The following is a 14,381-nucleotide window of genomic DNA, read 5'->3' as shown; positions in this document are numbered from 1 at the left end:
CCGGCACCGGATATTCGGCGGTGGCGGGAATCGCGCCACGCCGGTTGGCGACCCCCCCCCCCCCCTCCCCCCCGCAATTCTCCGGCCCAAATGGGCCGAAGTCCCGCTGCTAAAATGCCTGTCCCGCCGGCGTAGATTAAACCACCTACCTTACCGGCGGGACAAGGCGGCGCGGGCGGGCTCCGGGGTCCTGAGGTGATCTGGCCCCTTGTGACACTAATAAAGATCTGGCGGGGTGATCTGGCCCCGGGGTGTGCCCCCACGGTGGCCTGGCCCGGGATCGGGGCCCACCGATCCACGGGCGGGCCTGTGGCGTGGGGGCACTCGTTTCCTTCCGCCTTCTCCACGGTCTCCACCATGGCAGAGGCGGAAGAGACTCCCTCCACTGCACATGTGCGGGAATGCCGTCAGCGGCCGCTAACGCTCCCACGCATGCGCCGCCCGGAGATGTCATTTCCGCGCCGGCTGGCGGGGCACCAAAGGCCTTTTCCGCCAGCTGGCAGGGCGGAAATTCATCCGGCGCCGACCTAGCCCCTTAATGTTGGGGCTCGGCCCCCCAAGATGCGGAGCATTCCGCACCTTTGGGGCGGCGCGATGCCCGACTGATTTGCGCCGTTTTGGGCGCCAGTCGGCGGACATCGCGCCGATATCGGATAATTTCGCCCCAGATTGCAGTGTTAATGCAAGCCTACTTGTGACACTAATAAAGATTATTATTAGCTATTTTTTGAACCATTCATCTCTAGACCAGGAGTTCTCAAACTCATTTGGAGCGCCTTAATGCTACCTCAAACAGGATGAGAAATTAAGTCTCGGACCATCTTAAACTGTGTGAGCTAGCACTATACTTGGTGATACACTTATCCATTAAGCTCGTGAACTCTAATATTTCACTGCTAATATAAGCAGCAAAATCACCTATAAACGTATCAATAGTGCCCTTGGCTTTTCTTTCAAATAACATCACAGGTTTTTTAAAATCAGCAAAAACCCACTTTCTTTCACACAAATGCTCTGCACCAGTAGAGGGGGAAAATCAACGTTAAGGGGAGGCACAGTCTCAGTCGCTGTTAACTAATTAGAATAAATCATCAATGTGAAAATCTCAATTTACAGCAGGCTGTTAATAAATATGTTTCATTAACATTGTGTGATCTACTAATATTGAGGAATATAATCAGGAATAGAAACGCTCAAAAGCGTTTAACAGAATCAATGGCATGAGCAAAACAGTTTTTTCAAAGGCTTATCATCTTTGCACAAATGGATCATAGAATTATAGAATTTACAGTGCAGAAGGAGGCCATTTGGCCCATCGAGTCTGTACCGGCCCCTGGAAAGAGCACCCTACTTAAGCCCACGTCGCCACTCTATTTAGCATGGCCAATCCTCCTAACCTGCACATCTTTGGGACAGTGGGGAGGAAACCGGAGCACCCGGAGGAAACTCACGCAGACACTGGGAGAAAGTGCAAACTCCACACAGGCAATGACCTGAGACCAGAATCGAACCCAGGTCCCTGGAGCTGTGAGGCAACTGTGCTAACCACTGTGCACCATGCCGCCCCAATATTTCAGTTAGATCACCAATTAAGGTTACTTGGTGGATGTCATTTTCATTTTATTTATGTTTTCACGGTAGGCCCAGTCGGGATTGCATTTATGTCATGTTAATTTGAAATTCATTGAGCAGCACAGAGTAACCAGTGGTAGCTTTTCGTAGCCATTTTCCTTGGTGTTAAGTCACACGAAACAACATGTACTTGAATTTGGATTTGGGTTGATTGTCACGTGTATCGAGGTACAGTGAAAAGTATTGTTCTGTGTGTAGTCCAAACAGATCGTTCCATACATGAAAAAACATAGGACATATGTATATACATAGACATTGGGTAAAGCATACGGAGTGCAGTGCTACACAGTAGAGAAGATGCGTGGAGAGATAGTTCAGTCCGTAAGAGGGTCTGGTAACAGCGGAGAAGGAACTGTTTTTGAATCTGTTAGTGCGTGTTCTCAGACTGTGGTTGACCTTTTATTTGAACTTGCAGGGAAACGATTTGCAGGTTCTGGTGACTTGCGTCGCCACGTCCGAACGCACACTGGTGAAAGGCCTTACAACTGTGAGACATGTGGCAAGTGTTTCACACGTTCTGCTGTCCTACACAGACACAAACGAATGCACTGCAGGTACAATGGAGATCATGAAGTAAGAAATGAGGAGATTGACAGTTCTGAGGAAAGTTACCAACAGCCTGGAGAACAAAGATCAGCAGACTGTGATCCACTCAACCAGGCGATGCACGGTGCACTGTTGCCTGACTTTCCATTGGACAAGCTTCAAGGTGATCCAGAACAGCCTTCTGTTCGGGTGACTGAGACATCAGCAACGATGCACGAAGATTCTCATTCTGAATACAGTCCTTTGGTTCAACAAAAAGTGGATGGTCATCAAAACAAGATGGTGTTGAGTTCTGCAAAAATCCACAAGCCTCAAGCTTCCCATCATCCCCATGCTCCCACTGTTGACAATAGTCCACGATCTGAAGAGTCCCTCCCATCCCAGAACCCCTCAACTGTGCGATCATCAGTGACGAGTCTGGACATTCACATTAATGTGCCCTTTGGAAATCACACACCTAGTGTTTCATATAGAACTAATGAAGGACCATTCCTCTCCAGCCTGACGCTGTGGGGACTAGCTATGAAAACGTTACAGAACGATAATGAATTAGATCAATGACATTATTTTGATTCAACTAATATAATTGACAATTAGAATGCACTTCAATTTTATTTTTGACACAATTGCTGAAAAGAGGGAGAAAATAGTCTTGTGAAATGTATTTTTATAAGTTTTAATAAATGAAACCTTAGATATTTACGAGAATCTGATCAGTGGGACTTGTACAATATGTGGTGGTGTATGTTATTTTTTAATAAATAAAATGAACAATGTGCGCGCTTCTACAGACTTCAAACTAAGTCCGCTGTTGGGCGTGTTTAGTGCAGCGACTGAGAAACACCGTGAAATGGCACTTTGCTCTTTTTATTTTGGCCTCGGGAGTTTCTCTCTGCCGAGGCCACGCTTAGAAGTGAACAGCTGCTCTCAGATTGGGGTGCCATTTTCTCTAGTTGTCCCGATCTTTCTCTTTCCTTCACCCCCCCCACACCCCGCAAATCTTGAAGAGGCCCTGGGAACCCCCTCCCCTCCAAGCGGCATGGCCCTTTCTGTCAGCCGTGGCAGTGCCAGGGTTGCAGGTGCCAGGGGGGAAAGCTGGGGTATCACCCCATCCTGTCCTCAACCACCCAGGGATCTCTAATGGCCTGGGAGACCCCCCAGGTACCGTTACAACTGGTCCACGTTTGGGTGGATCAGCACTAAACGGCACCCTGGTGAGACCTCCCGTTGAGTCCTGGGCAGTGGGTGAACCCGGCGCCTGGGTGCTTAAATGACTCATTTAAATATTCAGATCTGCATCTCGCCCGGCGAGGGCGAGATCCAGATCCTGTTGGACGGAGTGAGTCGGGCGACTCGTGATCGGCCCGGCGCCGAACTCGATTTGTAGCTCTTGCTCGATTCACCTGTTGCGCCCGGCTCCGTGCCGGACACAATGGGGTCACTGAATCACGCTCTATGTCTTGGAACCAAAATGCCTCAGCACCTTGTTTCAATGTAAAAAGCAAATTTTACCAATCACTCTCCAGCCCTCTTTGATTCTTTGATTCCTTGCACTCCCCAAACTGAGAGTTTAAAATAAGCTATGCAGCTGGAAAAGTCAAGTATTGTGAATATTACAATAAAGAAATCATCAGGTAGTTTTCCCTGGTTGTATCAATAAACCAGCTCTTTTTGGGTGTCCGTCATTTTCCATTGGGATCGGCTGAAATGTATAAAATAAATATTGCACAAAAACTGGTCATATTTGTAAAGATTATTCAGAGCTACCTTCTCAATGTTAAGTAATTATTTGTTTCTCAGCAATACACAACGCGAAAATATTTTTCCGGTTGCAGGTTCAAGTACATGAATTTGTGTGCATATTCTGCACACACACAAATATGTCCCACTCTATGGGGGCGATTCTCCAAAATGGAGACTAAGTGTTCGCGCCGTCGTGAACAGGGCCCGTGCATGTGCAGTTGGGACAGCCCAATCCTGCGCATGCGCAGTTGGGCCGCGCCATCCTGCACATGCGCGGGGAACTTCTTGCGCGCGACGGCCCCTCACCAACATGGCGCCGGTGTTCAGGGGCCGTCCGCGGAAGGAGGTAGGTCCGGGGAGGGGAGGGGGTTTGAGAGGCCGGCCCGCCAATCGGTGGGCCCCAATCGTGGGACAGACACCCCCCCCCCCCCCCCCGGTGAAGGAGCCCCGCTTCCCCCCCCCCCCCCCCCCCCCCCCCCCACAGGCCGCCCCCCCCCAGCATTCCCACAGAGTTCCCGCCGGCAGCAGCCAGGGGTGGACGGCACCGGCGGGAACCGGTCGTGTCGTAGCTGCCGCTCGGCCCATCCAGGCTGGAGAATCGGCGCTTGCCGTTTGCGCTGGTTCTCTGAGTAGCCCGGCGCGAATCTCGCGGCGCTGGTTTCAGGTGGGTGGGAGAATCGCATGTGGGGGTTGGGGCGGCGCGATTCGCGTGGCGCCCCGGCGTATCTCCCACCCGGCGTGGGGGGGGGAAAATCCCGCCCGATATGTGTGGGTGGCAAATTCCAAAAATAGCATCCTTCATCATCTCAAAATAGTTAATGCTATCTTAGAAAAAACTCTCCTCAAGATCAGGCTGAATAAGAAGGATAAGTACTTTAAGCAGCAGACTCTGTTCCTCCAGAGATGTAGATGATACAGCCTGAACAATTCCGTACAATCAACAGAAATTCTACTAAAGATTTGTGGCAAGCCGGTCAGACCACCTTTTCAAAAACAGTGTTGTACATTGTCCATCACAGCTCAAAAAAAGATTGACTTGTATTAAAAAGATTACGAAAAGAACAACAGAACTAACCTGCCAGAGGAGATCAATATGAGGAATATAGAGAAACTTGAGCTTTACAATCCAGAGTGAAGATTATTCAAACAATCTCCTTGCAATTAGAAACATATTAAATGGTATTTGATTCCTCAAGGTTTGCCTCACTTCCTTTATCTACATCTATCACACCCTAATTCTTCTCTCACGCATGCTTTTATTCTAATTTTCGATCTTCCTGTTAGCCTGTTTTTTCAGTTGCCTCCTCCGACTTCTCTGTTTCGTGTTATGTCTATATTCATTTTGTGTATTTCCCTCGCAAAATTGACCTGAAAGAACAGGCAAATAGGAGCACACACAGGCGAACAAATGGGAGGGGGGGGGGGGGGGAAACACAGATGTTAAGCTTCAGGCTTCTATACCAGGCAGATGGTCGAAGTATCAATGCTGAGGTGGATCTGAAGCAGCACGCTGGGAGTCACTCATAGATCCAGAAAGCATTGCAACATATCGAGATGAAAAAAGAAAGTGGGCTTCTGTGGCACCTCCTGGGGGTCTGAGGAGGGAAATCGAATGCGGGCCAAGGCTGGGAGGAATGTGGATGATGATGATCTAGAACTTTGAAAACTAGAATGGAGATGATCTGAGGTCCAGCAGAGTAAGAAAAGTAATGTTGAGAAAATCGCGAGGTTTCTCCCGCTGTACAGGTGATTAAGAAGGCAAATAGAGTTTTGTCCTTCATTGCTAGAGGGATGGAGTTTAAGACTAGGGAGGTTATGCTGCAATTGTAAATGGTGTTAGTGAGGCCACACCTGGAGTATTGTGTTCAGTTTTGGTCTCCTTACTTGAGAAAGAACGTACTGGCACTGGAGGGTGTGCAGAGGAGATTCACTAGGTTAATCCCAGAGCTGAATGGGTTGGATTACGAGGAGAGGTTGAATAGACTGGGACTGTACTCGTTGGAATTTAGAAGGATGCGGGGGGATCTTATAGAAACATAAAATTATGAAGGGAATAGATAGGATAGATGCGGGCAGGTTGTTTCCACTGGCGGGTGAAAGCAGAACTAGGGGGCATAGCCTCAAAATAAGGGGAAGTAGATTTAGGACTGAGTTTAGGAGGAACTTCTTCACCCAAAGGGTTGTGAATCTATGGAATTCCTTGCCCAGTGAAGAAGTTGAGGCTCCTTCATTCAATGTTTTTCAGATAAAGATAGATAGTTTTTTGAAGAATTAAGGGTTATGGTGTTCGGGCCGGAAAGTGGAGCTGAGTCCAAAAAGATCAGCCATGATCTCATTGAATGGCGGAGCAGGCTCGAGGGGCCAGATGGCCTACTCCTGCTCCTAGTTCTTATGTTCTTATGTATCCAAGTAGATTGACAGAAATCTCATTTACTCGTGTAATAGCCTGATATGTTTACAATTATGATTATGCAGTCCAAACATTTGAACTTTGCAGTCACTTTGGTAGCATAGCATGGCACAGAAAAGGTTTTGTGTGATTTGTTTGTTTTTAATGTCTAAACAATCAGCTAGAATCATAAAGTAATTCTTTAAATACAAACATTTTGAGTAGAGCATCAGGCAGTTCATCTCTGGTTGATCATCCCAGTCAAAGAGCTGGTTATGAGCTCATTCTATCTCATTCCAGCCAACCATTATCCCTTTGGTCAATTAGAGAAATTGTTTTGTGATGGCTGCAGTTTTCACATAATTCAGAATGTGCTTTATTCCATCAAGTGCTAATTGACTTTGATTCATCGCTTTTCGTCATAGTTTTTGGATGAAAGTACAAGAATTAGCTATGAACTGATACTGTTACAAACAATAGAAAATATATAGTTGGCTAAATGCAGTAGTGTGCTCCCCTCCCCAAAACAAGTGAGGGAACCATGATGAGAGGTTAAGCTGTGCCCAGGCTGCGTGTTAACCTTGTGATGCATGCTCATTGACACAATAGCAGAATGCAGCCAGTGCAGTGGGGGAGGTACTGGTATTGTCATTGGGTTGGTAATCCAGAGACCGAGGGCAAGATCCGGGGACCTGGGTTCAAATCCCACCATGGCAGTCAAATGATGACCCTAAAGCCATTGTGGTAAAAACCAATCTGGTTCGCTCATGTCCTTTAGGGAAGGAAATCTGCCATCCTTACCTGGTCTTGCCTAGATGTGACTTCAGAGCCTCTCAAATGCCCTTTGAAATGAGGGCTAGTTAGGGATTGGCAATAAATACTGGCCCAGCCAGTGACGCCCACATCCCGTAAATTAATTTTTTAAAATCATGATGTTAAATGACTACACGTCTCTACGTACCCCAATTTTGGGCAAGGGTCGCATCAATTAAGGCTAACCTTAGCATTTAAAGCCAACCGCAATGGACCTCGCAAAGCGGAGGTACACTGTGGCTTGAGCTGGTGGTGAAATTCATTTGACAACTTATTCTGACCTGAGAAAGACAAAAATGGTGCAACATTGTAGGTAGCTGGCTCCAAGGTTTTGCACCATCGCCAGAGGCAATGGGCATGGTGGTACAGATGAGATGGGGAGCAGAGGGTTTGGCGGCATAGGTGGCCCTCCAGCCTAATTTCCAGCAGTCAGTGGGACAAGAACCTGAGCCCTGAGGACCTGAAAGCAGTGTTACAAATTCAAAGATCTCAGATGTGATCAAGGTCAGTGTATGTCTATAAATATCATGGGCGAGATTCTCCGACCCCCCGCCAGTTCGGAGAATCACCAGGGGCTGGCGTGAATCCCGCCCCCGCCGGTTGTCGAATTCTCTGGCACCGGATATTCGGCGGGGGCGGGAATCGCGCCGCGCCGGTTGGCGGGCCCCCCCACACGATTCTCCGGCCCGGATGGGCCGAAGTCCCACTGCTAAAATGCCTGTCCCGCCGGCGTAGATTAAACCACCTACCTTACCGGCGGAACAAGGCGGCGTGGGCGGGCTCCGGGGTCCTGGGGGGGCGCGCGGGGCGATCTGGCCCCGGGGGGTGCCCCCACGATGGCCTGGCCCGCGATCGGGGCTCACCGATCCGCGGGCGGGCCTGTGCCGTGGTGGCACTCTTTTCCTTCCGCCTTCGCCACGGTCTCCACCATGGCGGAGGCGGAAGAGACTCCCTCCACTGTGCATGCGTGGGAATGCCATCAGCGGCCGCTAACGCTCCCGCGCATGCGCCGCCCGGAGATGTCATTTCCGCGCCAGCTGGCGGGGCACCAAAGGCCTTTTCCGCCAGCTGGCGGGGCGGAAATTCGTCCGGCGCGGGCCTAGCCCCTTAAGGTTGGGGCTCGGCCCCCAAAGATGCGGAGGATTCCGCACCTTTGGGGCGGCGCGATGCCCGACTGATTTGCGCCATTTTGGGCGCCAGTCGGCGGACATCGCGCCGATACCGGAGAACTTCACCCCATATATCCCACACCAACTGCACCACAGCCTCATCACTCACTATCAATCTCTTTATCAGTCGGCACTCATATTTGACGCTCATAACTTTATCTCACCCTCATATCTGGCCCAGATCCAATTCTCACATCATACTGATAATGTCCATACTTCAGGGGATAGCTTAAAGGCAAGAAATATGTGTGATGAGACACAGAGCACAAGTGGCATGCAACCAGGACAAGGAGCAAAGGTAGAGCAGTTGCCAGCTCCTTGGAGGGTAAGGTGAAACATGAATTATGCTGCAGAGAAAGATTTCAATAGGGGCAGACTACATTAGAAAACTGAAGGCCATGCACAATTATATGCTTGATGCATTTGTCAGCTTACCAGAAAGCAACGTCAAAAGAGCATGAATGAGTCCGGCAGCAGCTTCGCACATGGCTTTTTGCCGAGCTTGGAATGAATCCGTTCCAGCATTGAGGACGTGACCGACTCCTTTTGCACATTTGTGGACCCAGCCCTGACACAGCATCTGATGGTTGATGTCTCAGTTTCCATTTCAGCACAAGGAGAAACCACCCAATGTCTGAAAGCTGCAGAGGAATCTCAGATTAATGTCATTCAAGGATAACTTGCTGCCATACAAGCTTAGGCTGCCACTATCCTGGCTGCAGATGGCAGTGCTGAAATGAACTTGCAGGGTCTCACAGCAGTCCAGCAACCTGACCGCCAACACTTTAGTAGGAATGCTGAGGCACTGCCTCAGGAGAGTGGCAGTAGCTCAGTCCGGAGCTTGAACCTGCTGTCTTCTCTCAGGATAGAATGAAGTCTTACAATACCAGGTTAAAGTCCAACAGGTTTGTTTCGAATCACTAGCTTTCGGAGCACTGCTCCTTCCTCAGGTGAATGAAGAGGTGGGTTCCAGAACCCCACCTCTTCATTCACCTGACCTGAGGAAGGAGCAGCGCTCCGAAAGCTAGTGACATCAAAACAAACCTGTTGGACTTTAACCTGGTGTTGTAAGACTTCTTACTGTGCTCACCCCAGTCCAATGCCGGCATCTCCACATCATTCTCTCAGGATGTCAGCATTTGTGCAACATACCTCCAGCCACGCGGCAGCCATTGTATGTCACAAAATAACTAAAATTACAAAGTTTACACATAACACTGAATTCAGAAATGTGGTGAACAATGCGGAGCTCGAAACAGCCTTCAGGAGGACATCAACAGACTGATGAAATGGGCAGGCCTGTGATCGATGAGGTTTAATTCAGAGAAGTGTGAAGTAACGTATTTTGTAAGGAAGGATGTGGAAAGGCAATATAAACTAAATGATAGGATTTTGAAGGAGGAGCAGGAACAGAGAAAGTCGGGAGTGTAAACACATTTTTGAAGGTGGCTTGAATACTTGTTAAAACGCATGCAGAATACTTGTCTTTATTAATAGAGGCAGTGAGTACAAATGCAAGGAGATCATGCTAAATCTTAATAAAACACTAGTTATGCTTCAGCTGGAGTAATATGCACAGCCCGGGCAGCAAACTATTGGAAGGATGTCAAGGCCTCAGAGAGGGGAGTTGGAATGATACCTGAGATGTGGGAGCTCAGTTACATGGAGAGACTGAAGAAGCACACGTTTTTTTTCTCCTCAGAGCATGGATAGTTAAGGGAAGATTTGCTAGAAATTTACAAATGATGAAGGGTTTTGACAAAATAAAAGAGGAGGAAGTGACAGGTGGGTAGGTAATAACCAGCAAGTACATTTAAAAAAAAAAAATTTAGAGTACCCAATTCTTCTTTTCCAATTGAGGGGCAATTTAGTGTGGCCAATCCATCTACCCTGCACATTTTTGCGTGTGGGAGTGAAACCCACGCAGGCATGGGGAGAATGTGCCAACTCCACATGGACAGTGACCCGGGGCCAGGATCGAACCCAGGTCCTCGGCGCCGTGAGGCAGCCTTGCTAACCACTGTGCCACCGTGCTGCCCCTAGAAAGTACATATTTAAGATGATTGGCATAAGAACCAGAGCTGACATCAGGAAGCATGTTTTTTGCTGTGAGGTGTGGTCTGGAATACATTGAAATACATTGAAATTGAAAGGATAGTGACTGTTGGATTCAATTGTAACTTTCAAAGGGAATTGGATAAATATTTGAAGGGAGGGCATGAACAGGGCAATGGAGAAGAGCAGGGCAGTGGCACTAATTGAGAAGCTCCATTAAAGAGCTGGCACAGGCAGAATGGGCCAAATGGCTTCCTTTTGTGACGTACCATTCTATGTTTCTGCAACACTATGATTATTGGTTTGAAAGTGGTAGTTCGGTAAACTTGCAGAAAGTGGTGGAGATTCATGGTTCCACACAGGAACCTATATGTGTTTTTGTGTATTTCTTTTTGTCATCCAGCTTAGAAAATGTTCCATACTTTGGATTTTCAACACATCACAAAAGTAACTTGACCACATTTATTTTGAACATTAAACATAATTAAAACATTTACAAAGGCTTGTTTTTATGAACGCATTAACGAGCACCAGAGGAAGTTAAGTGTGAACCTTCATAGCAGTGAGTTGTTGAGTACTGCAATGCTGAATGTATACCACAAGGTGGCAGTGGTTTTCATTGATTATCATGCAGCGTGTCCTGGAACTGAGGTACCCAACTGTGCGGTGAAAGCTCCAGAAGTGTGCCACAAAATAAGATTCAAAATGATTAAACAAGCCATAATACTGTCTTTCACTCAAAAGTCATTGAACTGATCTCTCTGCAATGGGCCACTGGTGGGGAATGGTGATGGGGAGCACTCTCTAACCTTGGAACGCACCTCCCTCAGCAATTGACCCTTAGATTCCAACAGGTTAGGTGGGGTTACTAGGTTACGGGGATAGCGTGGTGGCGTGGGTCTAGGCCGGGTGCTCTGTCAGAGGGCTAGTGCAAACAGGATGGGCCGAATGACCTCCTTCTGCACTGTAGGGATTATATGATTCTAGATGCTGAATATCATAGATTACATAGATTACATAGAACATACAGTGCAGAAGGAGGCCATTCGGCCCATCGAGTCTGCACCGACCCACATTAATCCCTCACTTCCACCTTATCCCCGCAACCCAATAACCCCTCCCAACCCTTATGGACACTACGGGTAATTTAGCATGGCCAATCCACCTAACCTGCACGTCTTTGGACTGTGGGAGGAAACCGGAGCACCCGGAGGAAACCCACGCGGACACGGGGAGAACGTGCAAACTCCGCACAGACAGTGACCCAGCGGGGAATCGAACCTGGGACCCTGGCGCTGTGAAGCCACAGTGCTACCACTTGTGCTACCGTGCTGCCCCATTGTATCATTTGCAAAGTCCAGGTCATTTGACACACCACAGTCAAACTCAACAATATGTATCATCTGGGTTCCATTTAGATGAGCAATGAATCTCGCATCTAATTGTTGGCCTCTTCCTTTAAAGACAAAAGCAATTGCAGAATGAACTTGAAGGTAGGTTGTTCCCCTACAGCAAGTTTCACGTTTTAAGGAATGTTCTCAGTGTTAGCAGAGTGAAATTAAGTGGGAATTGAAATTAAAAGAACTGAAAACTCCCAGATTATCTTCCCATTTCACCATCACCAGCCATCCCTCAGATCTTTCAGTTCCACAGTTCTTAAACCAGGAACGTTAGAGTCATAGAGGTCTCCAGCACAGAAAATGCCCTTCGACCCATCATGTCTGCACTGGCCAGAAACCACCAGCTAAGTATTCTAATCCCATTTTCCAGCACTTGGTCGGTGCACATCTAAATTCTTTTTAAAGGTAAGCGTCTCTGCCTCCACCACCCTTTCAGACAGCAAGGTTTAGATTCCCACCACTCTCTGGGTGAAAAAGTTTCCCCTCACATCCCCTCTAAACCCCCTGTCCCTTACCTTAAATCTATGGCCCCTAGTCATTTATCCCTCCACCAAGGGGAAAAGTTTATTCCTATCTATCTATGCCCCTCATAGTTTTATACATCTCCATCATGTTCCCCCTTAGCCTCCTCTGCTCCAAGGAAAACAACCCCAGCCTATCCAATCTCTCTTCATAGCCAAAACTCTCCAGGTCAGGCAATACCCTGGTAAATCTCCTATGCATCCTTTCCAGTGCTATCACGTCACTCCTATAATGTGGATTCCAGAACTGCACACAATTCTCTTGTTCTGGCCTAACCAACGTTTTATAACTTCCCTGCCCTTAAACTATGCCTAAGCTAATCACGGCAAGTATACTATACACCTTCTTAACTACTGTATCCACCTGCCCTGCTATCTTAAGGGATCAGTGTACATGCACACCAAGGTCCCTCTGATCCTTGGTGCTTCCCAGGGTCCAGCAGTTTATCATGTATTCCCTTGCCTTGTTTGGCCTGCCCAAGTGCATAACCTCACACTTATCTCGATTGAATTCCATTTGCCCCTGATCAGCACATCTGACCAGCCCATTTATATCCTCCTGTAATCAAAGGCTATCCTCCTCCACTACTTCCCACCACACCAATTTTCGTATTATCTGCGAACTTACTGATAGAACCCTCCTACATTCATGTCTAAATCATTTATATAAACCACAAACAGCAAGGGCCCAACACTGATCCCCGTGGGACCCCATAGACACTGGCTTCCAGTCAGAAAAATACCCCTTGAACATCACCAGTTCTTGGATGGTTGCAGGCTTTTCTGCAGTAATGATGGTTTGTCATCAGATAAAAGAGCCTTTCTTGCAGAGACAAATGCAAGTATTGTTACTGATAATAGCATTGAGAAACTGTTTAATAATAACTGACATCTCTCCCCACACGCTAAGAAGTGATAAGGGGTCATCTCGGTTCCAGGACATCACTGCAAGAATTCCTCAGTCCTAGATCCAACCATCTTCAGCCGCTTCTTCAATGACCATCATGAGGCCATTCAGTGATGATTCAACAATGTTCAGGGCCATTCCCAACTTCTCAGATACAGAAGCAATTCCTGCAGCAAGGCCTGGATATTCAGTAGCATGCAATCGGATTATTCCTGATTATTGTTTATCAGCATTGGTAGACCATTGTGTGAGAGTTACTCTTAAATGGGTATAAGAATACACAACTGTGTTATCTAATTGGACTGCATTTTGGGTACAATACATGAGGGGTTCATAAACAGCTTTCTCGGTGTGATATTTCATACTTGCTTTCCCCCTCCTGTGGGCAGCATTGCCAGAGTTCACAGCCTCAGTCATCTCTTGCCATATTCAGTATGCTAGAACATTGACTACCTTCCACCCACGCTGGTGGTTGGTTTTCCCATTAAAGCAGGATGCCTGTGAATTTACAGAGCATTTTAAGTTAAACATTAGTTACTTCTCTTTGGCATTTTCTATTTTCACCTCGGGCACAAACCTGCTCCAGGACTTTTTGGTGTCCTTTGTTCTCTCTTTCACAGAAACCTGAACAGCTGTAACCTTCTTTCGTGCTGCCTCAGGCTTTTAAAGTCTGTAACCATTTTCCAATTTCATTGTCCTCAACTCTGTAACAACTCGCACAACTGTTCCCCATATTAAAATTAAACCTGACTAGAAATCAGGGCACTAATCTCTGAGCTCTGGGATAGGAGAAGACATTTCCAGGGCACTACCTTTGTCTTCCATTCGCCTACAACGGCCCAAGGAAAATGAGTTAACATTAGTTTGGATTGGGTACAACACGATGGTCAGCTGAGTAGGTTATTGGTAACTTTTGCGGGGTGAGGGCCCCAGCATCAAAGTTTCAATCAGAAGGAGCAAAGATCAGAGAATTGAGGATGGAAGTCAGCATGTCTGATTTGCAGTCTTCTGTGATGAACGGTTACTGCCTTATCATCATGTAAGGTGATGTCCCCTTTAAGACCAGGCTTGGAACCCTGGGGACTCCGCCTCTGGCTCCGCCCATCTGGGAGCCATACATAAAGGCCTGCCTCATGGTCTGTATAGCAGTCAGCTCTCGTCCAAATCTGTAACATAGTTATTAGCCTAATAAAGCCTTCTTTACAG

The 14,381-nt window shown here is 47.6% G+C and overlaps 1 protein-coding gene across 5 annotated transcripts in view; it reads left to right on the top strand.

Annotated features, from left to right (window-relative positions):
* The window catches only part of zbtb49 (zinc finger and BTB domain containing 49), a 42,183-nt gene extending 39,202 nt beyond the window's left edge, over nt 1-2,981 (top strand). For all 5 annotated transcript variants that reach the window (XM_072495967.1, XM_072495972.1, XM_072495968.1 and 2 more), the window contains one exon: nt 2,048-2,981. In XM_072495967.1, coding sequence (XP_072352068.1) covers nt 2,048-2,739 — 692 coding nt within the window. In that variant the 3' untranslated portion in view covers nt 2,740-2,981. The remainder of the gene's footprint in view (nt 1-2,047) is intronic.
* Nucleotides 2,982-14,381: the final 11,400 nt, after the last annotated feature.

This window comes from Scyliorhinus torazame, chromosome 3 (assembly GCF_047496885.1).
Source record: "Scyliorhinus torazame isolate Kashiwa2021f chromosome 3, sScyTor2.1, whole genome shotgun sequence".
Lineage (NCBI taxonomy): Eukaryota > Metazoa > Chordata > Chondrichthyes > Carcharhiniformes > Scyliorhinidae > Scyliorhinus > Scyliorhinus torazame.
The sequence above is the reverse complement of the archived record's forward strand: the minus strand, read 5'-3'. Positions and strand labels throughout refer to the sequence as shown.